The 12,224-nt window shown below is 39.1% G+C and overlaps 1 protein-coding gene across 3 annotated transcripts in view; it reads left to right on the top strand.

The window, feature by feature from the left end:
• Window positions 1-6,077, top strand: part of LOC147579257 (uncharacterized) — a 54,345-nt gene extending 48,268 nt beyond the window's left edge. Inside the window, exons 5-6 of one of the 3 annotated variants that reach the window (XR_015253715.1) lie at window positions 4,101-4,701; window positions 5,602-6,077. Coding sequence is in view for 1 of the 3 variants with exons in the window: in XM_086713798.1 (XP_086569924.1) it covers window positions 5,619-5,741 (123 nt within the window). In the remaining 2 variants the exon portion in view is untranslated. The remainder of the gene's footprint in view (window positions 1-4,100; window positions 4,702-5,601) is intronic. The other 2 variants (XR_015253714.1, XM_086713798.1) reach the window with 2 other exon arrangements.
• Window positions 6,078-12,224: the final 6,147 nt, after the last annotated feature.

The following is a 12,224-nucleotide window of genomic DNA, read 5'->3' as shown; positions in this document are numbered from 1 at the left end:
CGCGTCAGGCTCTGGGCTGATGGCTCAGAGCCTGGAGCCTGTTTCCGATTCTATGTCTCCCTCTCTCTGCCCCTCCCCTGTTCATGCTCTGTCTCTCTCTGTCCCAAAAATAAATAAACGTTGAAAAAAAAAATTAAAAAAAAAAGCTTCTGCACAGCAAAGGAAACAATCAGCAAAACTAAAAGGCAACCGATGGAGTGGGAGAAGATAATTGCAAACGACATATCAGATAAAGGGTTAGTATCCAAAATCTGTAAAGAACTTATCAAACTCAACATCCAAAAAACAAATAATCCAGTGAAGAAATGGGCAAAAGACATGAATAGACACTTCTCCAAAGAAGACATCCAGATGGCCAAAGGACACATGAAAAAATGCTCAACTTCACTCATCATCAGGGAAACACAAATCAAAACCACAATGAGATACCACCTCATACCTGTCAGAATGGCTCACATTAACAACTCAGGCAACAACAGATGTTGGGGAGGATGCGGAGAAAGAGGTTCTCTTTTGTATTGTTGATGGGAATGCAAGCTGGTACAGCCACTCAGGAAAACAGTATAAAGATTCCTCAAAAAACTAAAAATAGAACTACCCTACGACCCAGCAATTGCACTACTAGGTATTTATCCAAGGGATACAGGTGTGCTGTTTTGAAGGGACACATGCACCCCAATGTTTATAGAAGCACTATCGACAATAGCCAAAGTATGGAAAGAGCCCAAATGTCCATTGATGGATGAATGGATAAAGAAGAAGCAGTATATATATATATATATATATATATACAATGGAGTATTACTTGGCAATCAAAAACAATGAAATCTTGCCATTTGCAACTACACCAATGGAACTGGAGGGTATTATGCTAAGTGAAATGAGTCAGTCAGAGAAAGACAAATATCATATGACTTCATTCATATGAGTACTTTAAGAGACAAAACAGATGAACATAAGGCAAGGGAAGCAAAAATAATATAAAAACAGGGAGGGAGACAAAGCATAAAAGACTCATAAATATGGAGAACAAACTGAGGGTTACTGGAGGGGTTGTGGGAGGAGGGATGGGCTAAATACGTAAGGGGCACTAAGGAATCTACTCCTGAAATCATTGTTGCACTATATGCTAACTAATTTGGATGTAAATTAAAGAAAATAAAATTAAAAGAAAAGAATTTGAATAATGAAAATGGTTTAAAAACAGCACACATTTAATGGAGAAGCATAAGGTTAGACCAGTCATTCTCCTTTGGAAAGGAATTATATTCCTCTATGGCTAAGGAGATTCTTCAGATTATACAGGTCCCCACATCCATATGCTGAGGTTCTGGTACAAACTCTTTCTTCACCCATTGAGAATAGATGCATACTGAGCCACTGTTACAAAAGAACATATTTGATCTCTCAGATAAGTTGCTATGGGGAAAAGTCATGAACTATTATAAGAAGTGTCTAGTGATTCATGGATAGGTTTAAACCGGTCTTGAAGAAAGCATAGGGTTTGGATGGACAGAGAAGATGGAAATCATTTCAAGTATGATACTTGATAGAGGGGCAGGAAATTAACCATGAGATGTTCACATTCCTGTGGGGCACAAGTTAAGGAAGGGAGATAAGTCTGAAAGGATAGATTATGGTGAAATCGTGGAATATGAACTCCATAAATTAGGCATTTTGTCTACCTTATTTACTTCTGTATGTCCAGCATCTGGAACAGTGCCTTGCATATTACAGGCCTTCGTGTATGTTGAATGAACGAGGCCTTGAATGTCAAATTTAACATTTAGGACATAATCTTCCAGCATCTGGACAGTGGAGAATAACTGGTGGTATTAATGGAGATATGCACCCAGAGTTCCAGCAGGAGGTCGAGATGAAGCTACAGGAAGCAAGGGTGCAGGGGGAAGGCAAAAGTTAAGAACTCCTAGAAACGTTCAGACAGAGGGTGAGGAGAAAGAAAATCCAGGAAGATAAAGAAGCACTGTTAGATAATAAACAGAACAAACATAAAATATCACTTTATAATTTACAAACTCCCTCTTATGTATGATAACACATAAGGCAGGCATTGCTTCTCCCATTTTACAGAGGTAGAATAATAATATAAACATTAACAAAGTAGAGGTTAAAAAAAAAAAAAAAAAAAAAAGAGCCAAACCAATCGCAGAAACTAAAAGTAGTACTAAGAATAACTGGCTAGGGGCGCCTGGGTGGCTCAGTCGGTTGAGCCTGGGCTCAGGTCATGATCTCACAGTTCGTGAGTTCGAGCTTCACTTCAGGCTCTGCTGACAGCTTGGGGTTGGGGCCTGCTTCAGATTTTGTATCTCCCTCTCTCTCTCTCTCCCCTCCCCTGCACACACTTGGCCCTTTCTCTCAAAAATAAATAAACATTAAAAAAATTAAAAAAAAAAAAAAAAAAAAAGAATAACAGGCTAGGGAGTGCCTGCCTGGCTCAGTCAGTATAGCATGCTACTCTTGATCTCGGGGTTGTGCGTTCAAGCCCCATGTTGGGTATAAAGCTTACTTGAAAAAAAAATCAACTGGATTTAGTAAGAATTAAAAAACAAAGTACAGGTTAATCAGTCTGGATCTAATCGGGAAATAGAAAACACACTAATTTGAACAGAGGAGGTTATATATAAAGAGTTATTATTAAACTAGAATAGGAGAGTAACTACTTTAAAAGATGTAAAAAGAGGGGAGTCTGGGTGACTCAGTTGGTTGAGTGTCCAATTCTTGATTTGGCTCAGGTCGTGACCTCAGGGGCCTGGAATCAAGCCTTCTGTTGGGCTCCTCGCTGAGCATGGAGCCTGCTTGAGATTCTCCCTCTCTCTCTCTCCCTCCACCCTTCTCTCCCTCTTGTCTTCGCATGCTCTCTCTCTCTAAGAAAATAAAAAGTAATAAGTTAAAAATTAAGTTTAAAAAAAAAAAGATGTAAAGAGAACTCAAAAGGATAAGTAGGCTGTTGGAGAGTGTCCAAGGAAGGGAAAACTTGGAGGAAGGCCCACTCCCCAAGCCTGGGTTTTAGACCTCATTAGAGAAGGTATGGTTACCCCCATGGAATAGCAGGGAAGTTTGCTGGGTTGCCTGAGCCAAAGCTGGTCCACAGCTACTAGGCTGTGGGCAACAACCCTCTAGGGCACAGATGAGCCAAGGCTGGTCGGATGGTGCACAGAGAGAGTCCAGCTGCCACTGCTGACAGGAGGTCTGGAACAATCCAGCGTTGATGTCAAAGAGTCGTGAAGTGATCAATTTGGCCTGGACCTCACTGCAAGATCACCAAGGGATGGTGTATGGCTGGTTCAGAGTGTCTCCAGATATCCCCCTCTACACAACATTGATGCACCTTTAAGCAGGAGTTTAACAAAGAAAATCATAGCGCACTGACACCAGAAGCCTCCTTCTTCCTGCAGCGTCTCTCCCGTACCCTCTACTGGCATTGTGCTCACCATAATAAAGAAATGCTATAAACAGCAATCCATTAGCACAGAATAGATATAGGAACTGAAAAGGAATAAGTTGGTGGCTTGCACCATGGATTATTTGACATTTTCAAGAGTGCCTGTACACAACTGAGCTGTTCTGAGCTGGACTGGGGTGCTGAGAGAGGATTGAGAGGGAGGGGGAGTGGAAGGAGTAGGGTAGGTAGCTGAAGGTTGACATAGCAACTCTAGAGCAAAGTGAGAGATTTTATGTCTCAGCATTTCCGTATAAAATCCCAGAAAACAGGAAAAGATTCTGGAGAGCCCAGGTCTCCTACCCAAACCTGGTCTTTCCCTGTGGCAAGAGGCACTGAGTATCATGATTGACCAAGCCTGAGTCAGTCGCTCACCCCTTTGGCCACAGAGCTGAGTCACTGTGATTGACAGCTGTATCAGATCATCATAAGGTGGGAGAGGGAAATTTTCCCAAAGGGAGAGTGTTACGACCAAAAGAGGGACAGAGATGCTGGTGTCTATTACAGGGATGAAAATGGGATAAAGCTGTCTCTGAAAAGGGCTTTTTGTTGTTGTTGTTGTTTTGTGTTTCTGCTTTGTTTTGTTTTTACTGTATTGTTACATTAATTCATTCTTTTAAGAGTCCCGTATTAATCTTAGGGCAGAGCTGGATGGAGGTCATGACAGGAAGCAGTGCAAAGTGAATGCTACATCAGAATGCGTCAGTAGTCTCCCTCTCTTACTCCTCTGACAGTCACCACAGAGCAGTCAATGTTTTGAGATAGTAGAATTTTTATTTTAATTCTCCATTAATTGATGTGAATGATATATAAAAACAAAGCGATTCTAAACCTTAAATATTTCTCTGAAGATAGATAAAATCTATTTCCCCCTTCCCAAGAAGTACGCATGGGTTGAACTCCAATGTTGCTGCTTTTGTTTTGCAATGGTCTGAAGTTCAGTACAGTGAAATCCAGTTACCCAACTGGAGTCAACTATACCAAGGCAATGGATACCAGCAAGAAAGGTGTGGAAAACAATGCCGGTACCCATTTGTTCCTCGGTTGGATCAGAAGAGTTTCAGTGATACCAAATCTTGTGCCGGTTGTGACATCTGTGTCCATGAATATGCTGACTGTGACTGGGCACCCTTCATATGAAGAGATCTGAGTTCTTCATGGCATGCCAGATGCAGTTGCTATTATTGGATAATCATCCAATTTCTCCATATGCCTTCCAAGGGAAAACGAGTCAGTTTCAGGTAAGCATCTAAGTAGCTCTTACTTATCTGCTCAGCATTGTTTCTTTATAGATACTAAAAATAAATAGGGCAAAAATTTTCCAACTTGATCCCTTTAATAATTTATATGTAGGTGTCTGAGAGCACTAAGAAAATTAAACTATTTTTAAAGGCTGATAAATAACAATCTACTATGAGGAAACCAGTCTGAGAAGAAAAATAATTCAACATTCTAATTTAATAGAATACAGCATTTTTTGACACATCTTAATTGTTAGTCATATTAACTAGTTGCTAGTTAACTATATATAGTTATATATGTCATATATATTACATATAATATATAGTTATATATATAATTACTATATTGTATTATATATATATATATATATATATATGGTAATTTTAAAAACTTTTTTTGGTGAAATACTTAGCCAAGATTTTTTAAAAATTTTTTTAAATATTTATTTATTTTTGAGAGAGAGAGTGCAAGCAGGGGAGGCACAGAGAGAGAGGATGACACAGAATCCGAAGCAGGCTCCAGACTCTGAGCTGTCAGCACAGAGCCCAACAGGGGGATTGAACCTACGAACTGTGAGATCATGACCTGAGCCAAAGTCGGACGCTTCACTGATGAGCCACCCAGGCACCCCTTTAGCAAAGTACTTTAATGAGTTTAATGATTATTTTGTGATTTGTATTCAAAGTTTGTGTTTTTTCTTAAGGACTTTATAAGCCTAAGATGAAAGAATGTTTGTTTTTAGGGTTTAAAAAAACTGTGTTTATGATTAAACTTGACAAAGACCTCAATATAGACCTTTAACTCTTGGTACCAAGGCTCTGCCAGAGGGACAGAGCAAGCAAGTTTAAAACCTCTTCCTATTGGCAAGTTCAGACACTGTTTCATGTGTAATTGAACAGGTTACACTCGTTCACAGCATCAAACTTCCAAGATGGCTGGAATTTGGTTCTCTACGAAAACCTTGCAAGGACTGCCTTTAGAAGATGACGGAAGAGATCATCAAATCGTGGTGCTGGTGTCTGGAGATCTTTGTTTCTAGTGAACACAAATAGCCCCCATCATCTTTACCCTTCATGTGCTGGTTAGGAATGAAGTAAGGGGAGAAAGCTTGTTTTCTTCTCCAAATGGGCAAGTGTCTTCATTCAAAAGCAGCAGGGCAGCTCTGTGTGGTGCTCACCTTATGGACTTAGTCAAAAGAACCAGGCAGGCTTTGGAGAAGTAAAATCTTAGATTAGAGAAAGAGTGAGGAACAGAAGACCATCACAAATGGGAAGAAGAAGAGACATTTCACCGGAATCTTAAAGCAAAGTTTATTGTGGAAATTTATGGAATTGGAAAACAACCTCCTGAAATAAATGAAATCTTGAGAACTTAACTTTTATTTTTCATGTCATTTTACTTTACACTCAGGGACCATGCATTAATTGAAAGCAGTCCTTTCTCTTTTTCTCTTTCAAAAGGCAGTGTCCTGTATACATGCATGCCTTATAAGCACAGAATATGTCTCAATATTATGGTAGCAGTAAGGGAGAGAAACTGGAAGTTGGGCAACCAATGTGAGGGGGTTAAAAAAGTACACTATGAGGAGCGCCTGGGTGGCTCAGTCAGTTAAGTGCCCGACTTCAGCTCGAGTCATGATTTCATGGTTCGTGAGTTCAGGCCCCAAATTGGAGTTGCTGCCGTCAGCAAATAGCCCACTTCAGATCTTCTGTCTGCCTCTCTTTCTGTCCCTCCCTGACCCTCTCAAAAATAAACATTTTTTTTAAAGTACACTGTGAATTTTATATTGTGCTCATGCCGTATCTATGAAAAATAGATTAAAAAAACAGTTCTACATTTCGATTATTTTTTATTTTCTTCAAATAATTTTCCAATGTGGAAATAACCATGTCATTTGCTATTCCACTTAATCTAAATTTTTGAAGCTTATCTCTGCAAAGTTGCTTTTAATTTCTAAAAGGATTTTTATGCAAAACTATGAAGATTATAGTTCAGGCCAATAACACTAACTCCGACATAGCAACTCACAATTTGTAAAGTGCTTCCACATATATTATTGCATCTTTTTTTCATTGTTTTTTTCATTTATTTATTCATTCATTAGATAAGGGTTTGGTGAGTGCCCACTATTTGCCAGATCCCTGAACTAGGAGTAGGAGATAATATGAATAAACTGCCACTAAGGAACTCAGTCTAATAGTCCAGAAGGGTATGCAAAAATGTAAAAAATGATAACTAAAAAATTAGAATATAGAGTAATGCGTGCAGTTACAGCACCATATATTAGATATAGAGGCTAAGTTAATAGCTTAGTTCAATTTGGGGAAGGATTCTGGCAAAAACTTTTTGGATGAAGTAATGCCCATGATGGATTTTTAAAGTTGAAGCAGCTAGCTAACTGGAAAAGGAGGAAAGACACTCTAGGTTCAAAGAAGGACTTGTTTCATGGTTACAAAAACCACTGGGATGATTTACAGGTATGGACCTGTTGAATCGGTACAAAAACCAACAGTTACAACAAACCTTGTGTGTTTAGGAAACCACATAAAATTTGGTACTGCTGGAACACAGCACAAGTTGGGGAGTGGCAGGAAATGAGGCTGGAGAGGTTAGCAGAGCCTGGACCTTACAAGGTTTGTGGACTCCATAACAGTTACCACGTTTGTAAGTCTTGGAGATGAAGGGAGGAAATGGAAGCCTTAAGAATGCATCACAAATGTAATCCATTCATTCGACTCTAAAAATAAATAACATGTTCCTATTCTTAAAAGATCTAGAATACTTTTTACACTTTTTTATACTTAATCTTTTGGTTTAGCAAGCCTGCTCATTTCAGTATTAAACTGGTGCTATCCCCCCCTCAAAGGCTTTTGGGATCTGTGAGAGTCATTGCTTGAATTTCCACTCAGCATAGCCAAGATCTTCTAGACGTCAGCATCATGACTCAACTCTGAACTGAAACCCAACCACAGGCACTTCTACTTAAAAAACCACACTGAGCGAAGCATCTGGTTGGCTAGAGCGGTTAAGCATCTGACTCTTGATTTCAGCTGAGGTCATGATCTCACAGTCCATGGGATTCTCTCTCTGCCCCTCCTCCCGCTCACATGCATGCACATACTCTCTCTCTCTGTCTCTGTCTCTGTCTCTCTCTCTCTCTCTCAAAATAAATAAATAAACATTTTAAAAAAGAGAGAGAGAGACAACACATTTAGTAACTTCAGTGACCACTAACCAGTACTGCCATCTAAAAGGAGATCCCCAGTTGGTCTAGATGCAAAAAAATATGAGATAAAGAAATATAACATAGGGGCACCTGGGTGGCTCAGTCAGTTGGGTGTCCAACTTCAGCCCAGGTCATGATCTCACCTTTTAGAGTTTGAGCCTCACATCAGGCTCTGTGCTGACAGCTCAGAGCCTGGAGCCTGTTTCAGATTCTGTGTCTCCCTCTCTCTCTGCGCCCTCTCCCCATCCCCCACCCCCAAAAACAAACTTGAAAAAAAAATTTTAATAAAAATTAAAAAGAAGAAATATAGCAAAGTGAAGGGAAGGATGGAAAGAAGAGGATACAGAAAGCTAAAAGGAAGGGTGCAAGGGAGAAAAGACACAAGTAAGGTGAAGAGAAGGACACAGGGAAGAAAACAGGGAGGAGAAAGATAAGAAAGGTCCCGGGAAAGGGAAAAGGAAAGAAAGGAACAGGAAAGGCACAGTAAAGTAAAGGTCTTATCTGGGTGCCAGGAAACTGGCAAATTACCTTATATCAATTAATATTCAAAATATGTCGGGGCGCCTGGGTGGCGCAGTCGGTTAAGCGTCCGACTTCAGCCAGGTCACGATCTCGCAGTCCGTGAGTTCGAGCCCTGCGTCAGGCTCTGGGCTGATGGCTCGGAGCCTGGAGCCTGTTTCCGATTCTGTGTCTCTCTCTCTCTCTGCCCCTCCCCCGTTCATGCTCTGTCTCTCTCTGTCCCAAAAATAAATAAAAACGTTGAAAAAAAAAATTAAAAAAAACAAAAACAAAAAAACAGAATATGTCTGCAAGGAAAATGTTATTTTACCTATTTTATTTTTAAAAACTGAGGCTCAGGGTGGGTGATGGGTAGTGAGGAGGGCACCTTTTGGGATGAGCACTGGGTGTTGTATGGAAACCAATTTGACAATAAATTTCATATATTGAAAAAACTGAGGCTCAGATCAGTTAAATAACTCAAAAGCATATAACTAGTCTAAGTGACAAACTGAACTTATAAACTTTCTAACTCCAAAACCCACAACTTTTCCACTAAAATCCCTACCTTCCAGTTTGAAGTCAGAACACCTGAAATGTGGATCAGGCTCTTACTCTGTGTCCTTGGGCATTTTAATTAGCCACTTTGAATGAGTTCTTCAACCACAAACTAAGGATTATAATAATTGCCATTCCTTCCCTCCTCGTTATCGGAGGTAGCAATGAGATGATGTATGTGAGAATACTATGGATACTCTGAAGAACTACATAAAATTAAGGGATTGCTAATAAAGCAATAATCCATGCTGTGTTATTCTTTAAATCTTCAGCGTTAGGACTCAAGGAGACTCAAGGGAGTTTTCCACCATTATAGCTGAAATTACTGTTAAAGCAGCTACTGAAAGTCTTGGTGTTCAAGAGCGTCTCTTTTTTGGTATACGCACTGGCAGACTATTTCACTTGGATCTTTCCTTAGTGACTATGAGCCCATTCACAAGCAAGATAAACAAGCACCTGTGGAAACCTCCAGCCTTGGCTGAAGATCGTAGGCATGCCTTTCCTTTATAAGGTCACTCTTTAGAATTCCACTGGTTAGCAGAGACTGTGGAATATGAGGTTTCTACATTACTGCCTGAGCTAATACAAGTTTTTCAATATCATGCTTCCTCTAAGTATCTTATATTTTAAGATAGAAGTCTGGATATTACTTTACAAATCTCAAAGAAGACTGAGACAGTTAGGTGCTATCTCAATCACATCAGTGGGGTCAACTGAAATGTCAACAAAACTAAGCAAGCCTTTCTGTTTTATTACCCACCTTTCTCTGCTTCACTAGATCCCTGAAGATGAGGCATCATCAATTCCTAGTTTATTTGCTCCCTTAAGACAGTTTGCTCCTAACCCTGATCCTGACCTTATTCTAAATACACTAAGGTACGTGGAGATTAAAAGCCCACTACACACGTTGGTGTCACAAAATCTCTTAAAGGAAATGACCTTGACAACAAACCTAGAAGGTTATTCCTTCTATTAATAGCTACTTCACTCACAAATGTCGACTTCCTTCAGAGTAGAACTTCCACAGTGTCAATGTTATTTAAAAAAAAAAAAAAAAAAACTAGACTTTATAGAATAGGCAATAAAGGAGCACACCCTGATCCACAGAATAAAAGTACAAAAGCCTCCTGTTTTATCTGACCTTGTCTCAGAATCGATTAATCAAGCTTGGCATTCACAAGCCCTATTTGCCTTCTCCAAGTACCCTCATTTTTCTTGGGTCCTCTATCTCTCAGGAAGTAATGCAAAATTGAGCCACCCTTTCAGAAGGACTATCTTCAATGACAACATTTCTCAGCAACTGGAGTGGCCCTGTTCCAGCCTACCTGGAAAGATCTGTACAGTCATCTTACAGTTTCTTGACTTTCAGCATCAGCAAGGGAGACATTGGCAGCCTCGCATTTTCCCCTTGAGTTCAGCCAGTTGCACCTGTCAAGTCAGCTAAAACAAAAGCATCTTCATGAGCATAAACATATGTCTGAGACTCCTACAGTTTGTCACCAGATTCATTCATTCCCCATTCCTATGGAAACAATTTTACCTCTTGGCATGAGCGTAAACACAAACTTTGTAGGGGATGGCACATCTGACTCGACATGTGATGTGATTATGAAAACCCAACCTTATTCTAAGGAGACCTCATCATTTACTCAGTTACATGATTTATCTGTTTCCTTCCTTTCTGAGCTTCCCAAACTTGCAAAGTCCTCTAGGTACCAGAAGGTATGAGCTCAAAGATTATAATGCATGTTCTTACTCACTGGTACTCAGGCAGAGAATATTTAGCTCACAGCAAATTTTTAAGAACTAGCAAACCTTTGCCAGGCTGGATTCTACTGAAATCAACCTGGATTCTACTGAAATGGTGTTAAATCACCCACAAAACTCCAAAAACGTATTGACAGCAAGATATGGGACTACTGGGGCACCTGGGTGGTCAGTCTGTTAAATGTCCAACTTTGGCTCAGGTCATGATCTTGTAGTTCCTGAGTTGGAGTCCCACATCAGGTTCTTTGCTGTCAGTACAGAGCCTGCTTTGGATCCTCTGTCTCCCTCTCTCTGCCCTTCCCCCAGTTGTGCTCTCTCCCAAAAATAAATAAACATTAAAAAAGATATAAGACCTCTTATGACATTAACAGTATACAAGGCAAGTTTGTAGCAGTTGGTTAATTTTCTATTTGCTCTATTTTTCAGTGAATCTTTATAGTAACAAGCAGTAACCAGCAAATGTTGGTTAAAATATTAAGATTAAAATAGAGTACCTAAATGTTAACTGCAGTGAAATTATGAGTTTTTAACGTCCTTTTCCATATATTTTCTGTATTTTCCAATATTTCTACAAGGAACATAGGCATTTTCAGGAGGAAAAAAAATAAGAATATACTACATAAGAAATCAACAAACAAATACAGTATTATCTTATGCCCTATACAAATTAAATACAATATTCAGATATATCAGAGTTTCACAATCCTGTAAGGAACTTCAAGCTATCACTTACACTATGCTGTCTACTTATTATCATTCCTAAATTATTTCAGAAAGACACTAATCATAAGACATTGCAACCTTATGGTCCATCACAGATAAATCCTTGCTAACAAACTCAATTTCTATTGGTAAAGTTAAGACCATCATTTTTCATTTAGCTTCTGCCTCATGAAATACTGTTAACACCTGCAGTACTGTGATTAAGAATTCAGTATATATAGTCAGACAGGAGTTCAAAATCTAGCTCTATAATATACTATGTGTATGACCTTGGATAGTTACTTAATTTTATTATTTCATTTTAATCATTTATACAGTGAGGATAACAGTTATACTAGTATCTTTATTGTGAAGATAAAATAAAATATTCACTTAGCAGAATGCCTAGTATATGGTGAATGTTTATGATATACAAGCTGTTATCCCTGGATTAAGATAATCCACATCAGAATGATTTTCTTAGAACTTGTTTCATATGAAAACCTACTTGTATGGTAACTTTCATGGGCAATATTTAATTCTGGGGGATTTACTATGTTTGAAGTAAGCATCTCAATTAAATAGATGCTCACCATTTTATCTGGATTCACTACAGAGTTTCCAGAAACATTATTTAGACAAGGTGCAACCAGTTTGTCTTTCAATAAATATGAATTGCTTCAAGCAAGAAAGATTCTGGCAACATGTGCTCTCCACTCTGAATCTCAAAAACCTGAGGACATGTCACACCCAGGTAAGCATTTCTATCAT

Source organism: Puma concolor, chromosome B4 (assembly GCF_028749965.1).
Source record: "Puma concolor isolate L17-30 chromosome B4, mPumCon1.1.hap2, whole genome shotgun sequence".
Lineage (NCBI taxonomy): Eukaryota > Metazoa > Chordata > Mammalia > Carnivora > Felidae > Puma > Puma concolor.
This window is presented reverse-complemented; position numbering and strand designations above follow the sequence as displayed.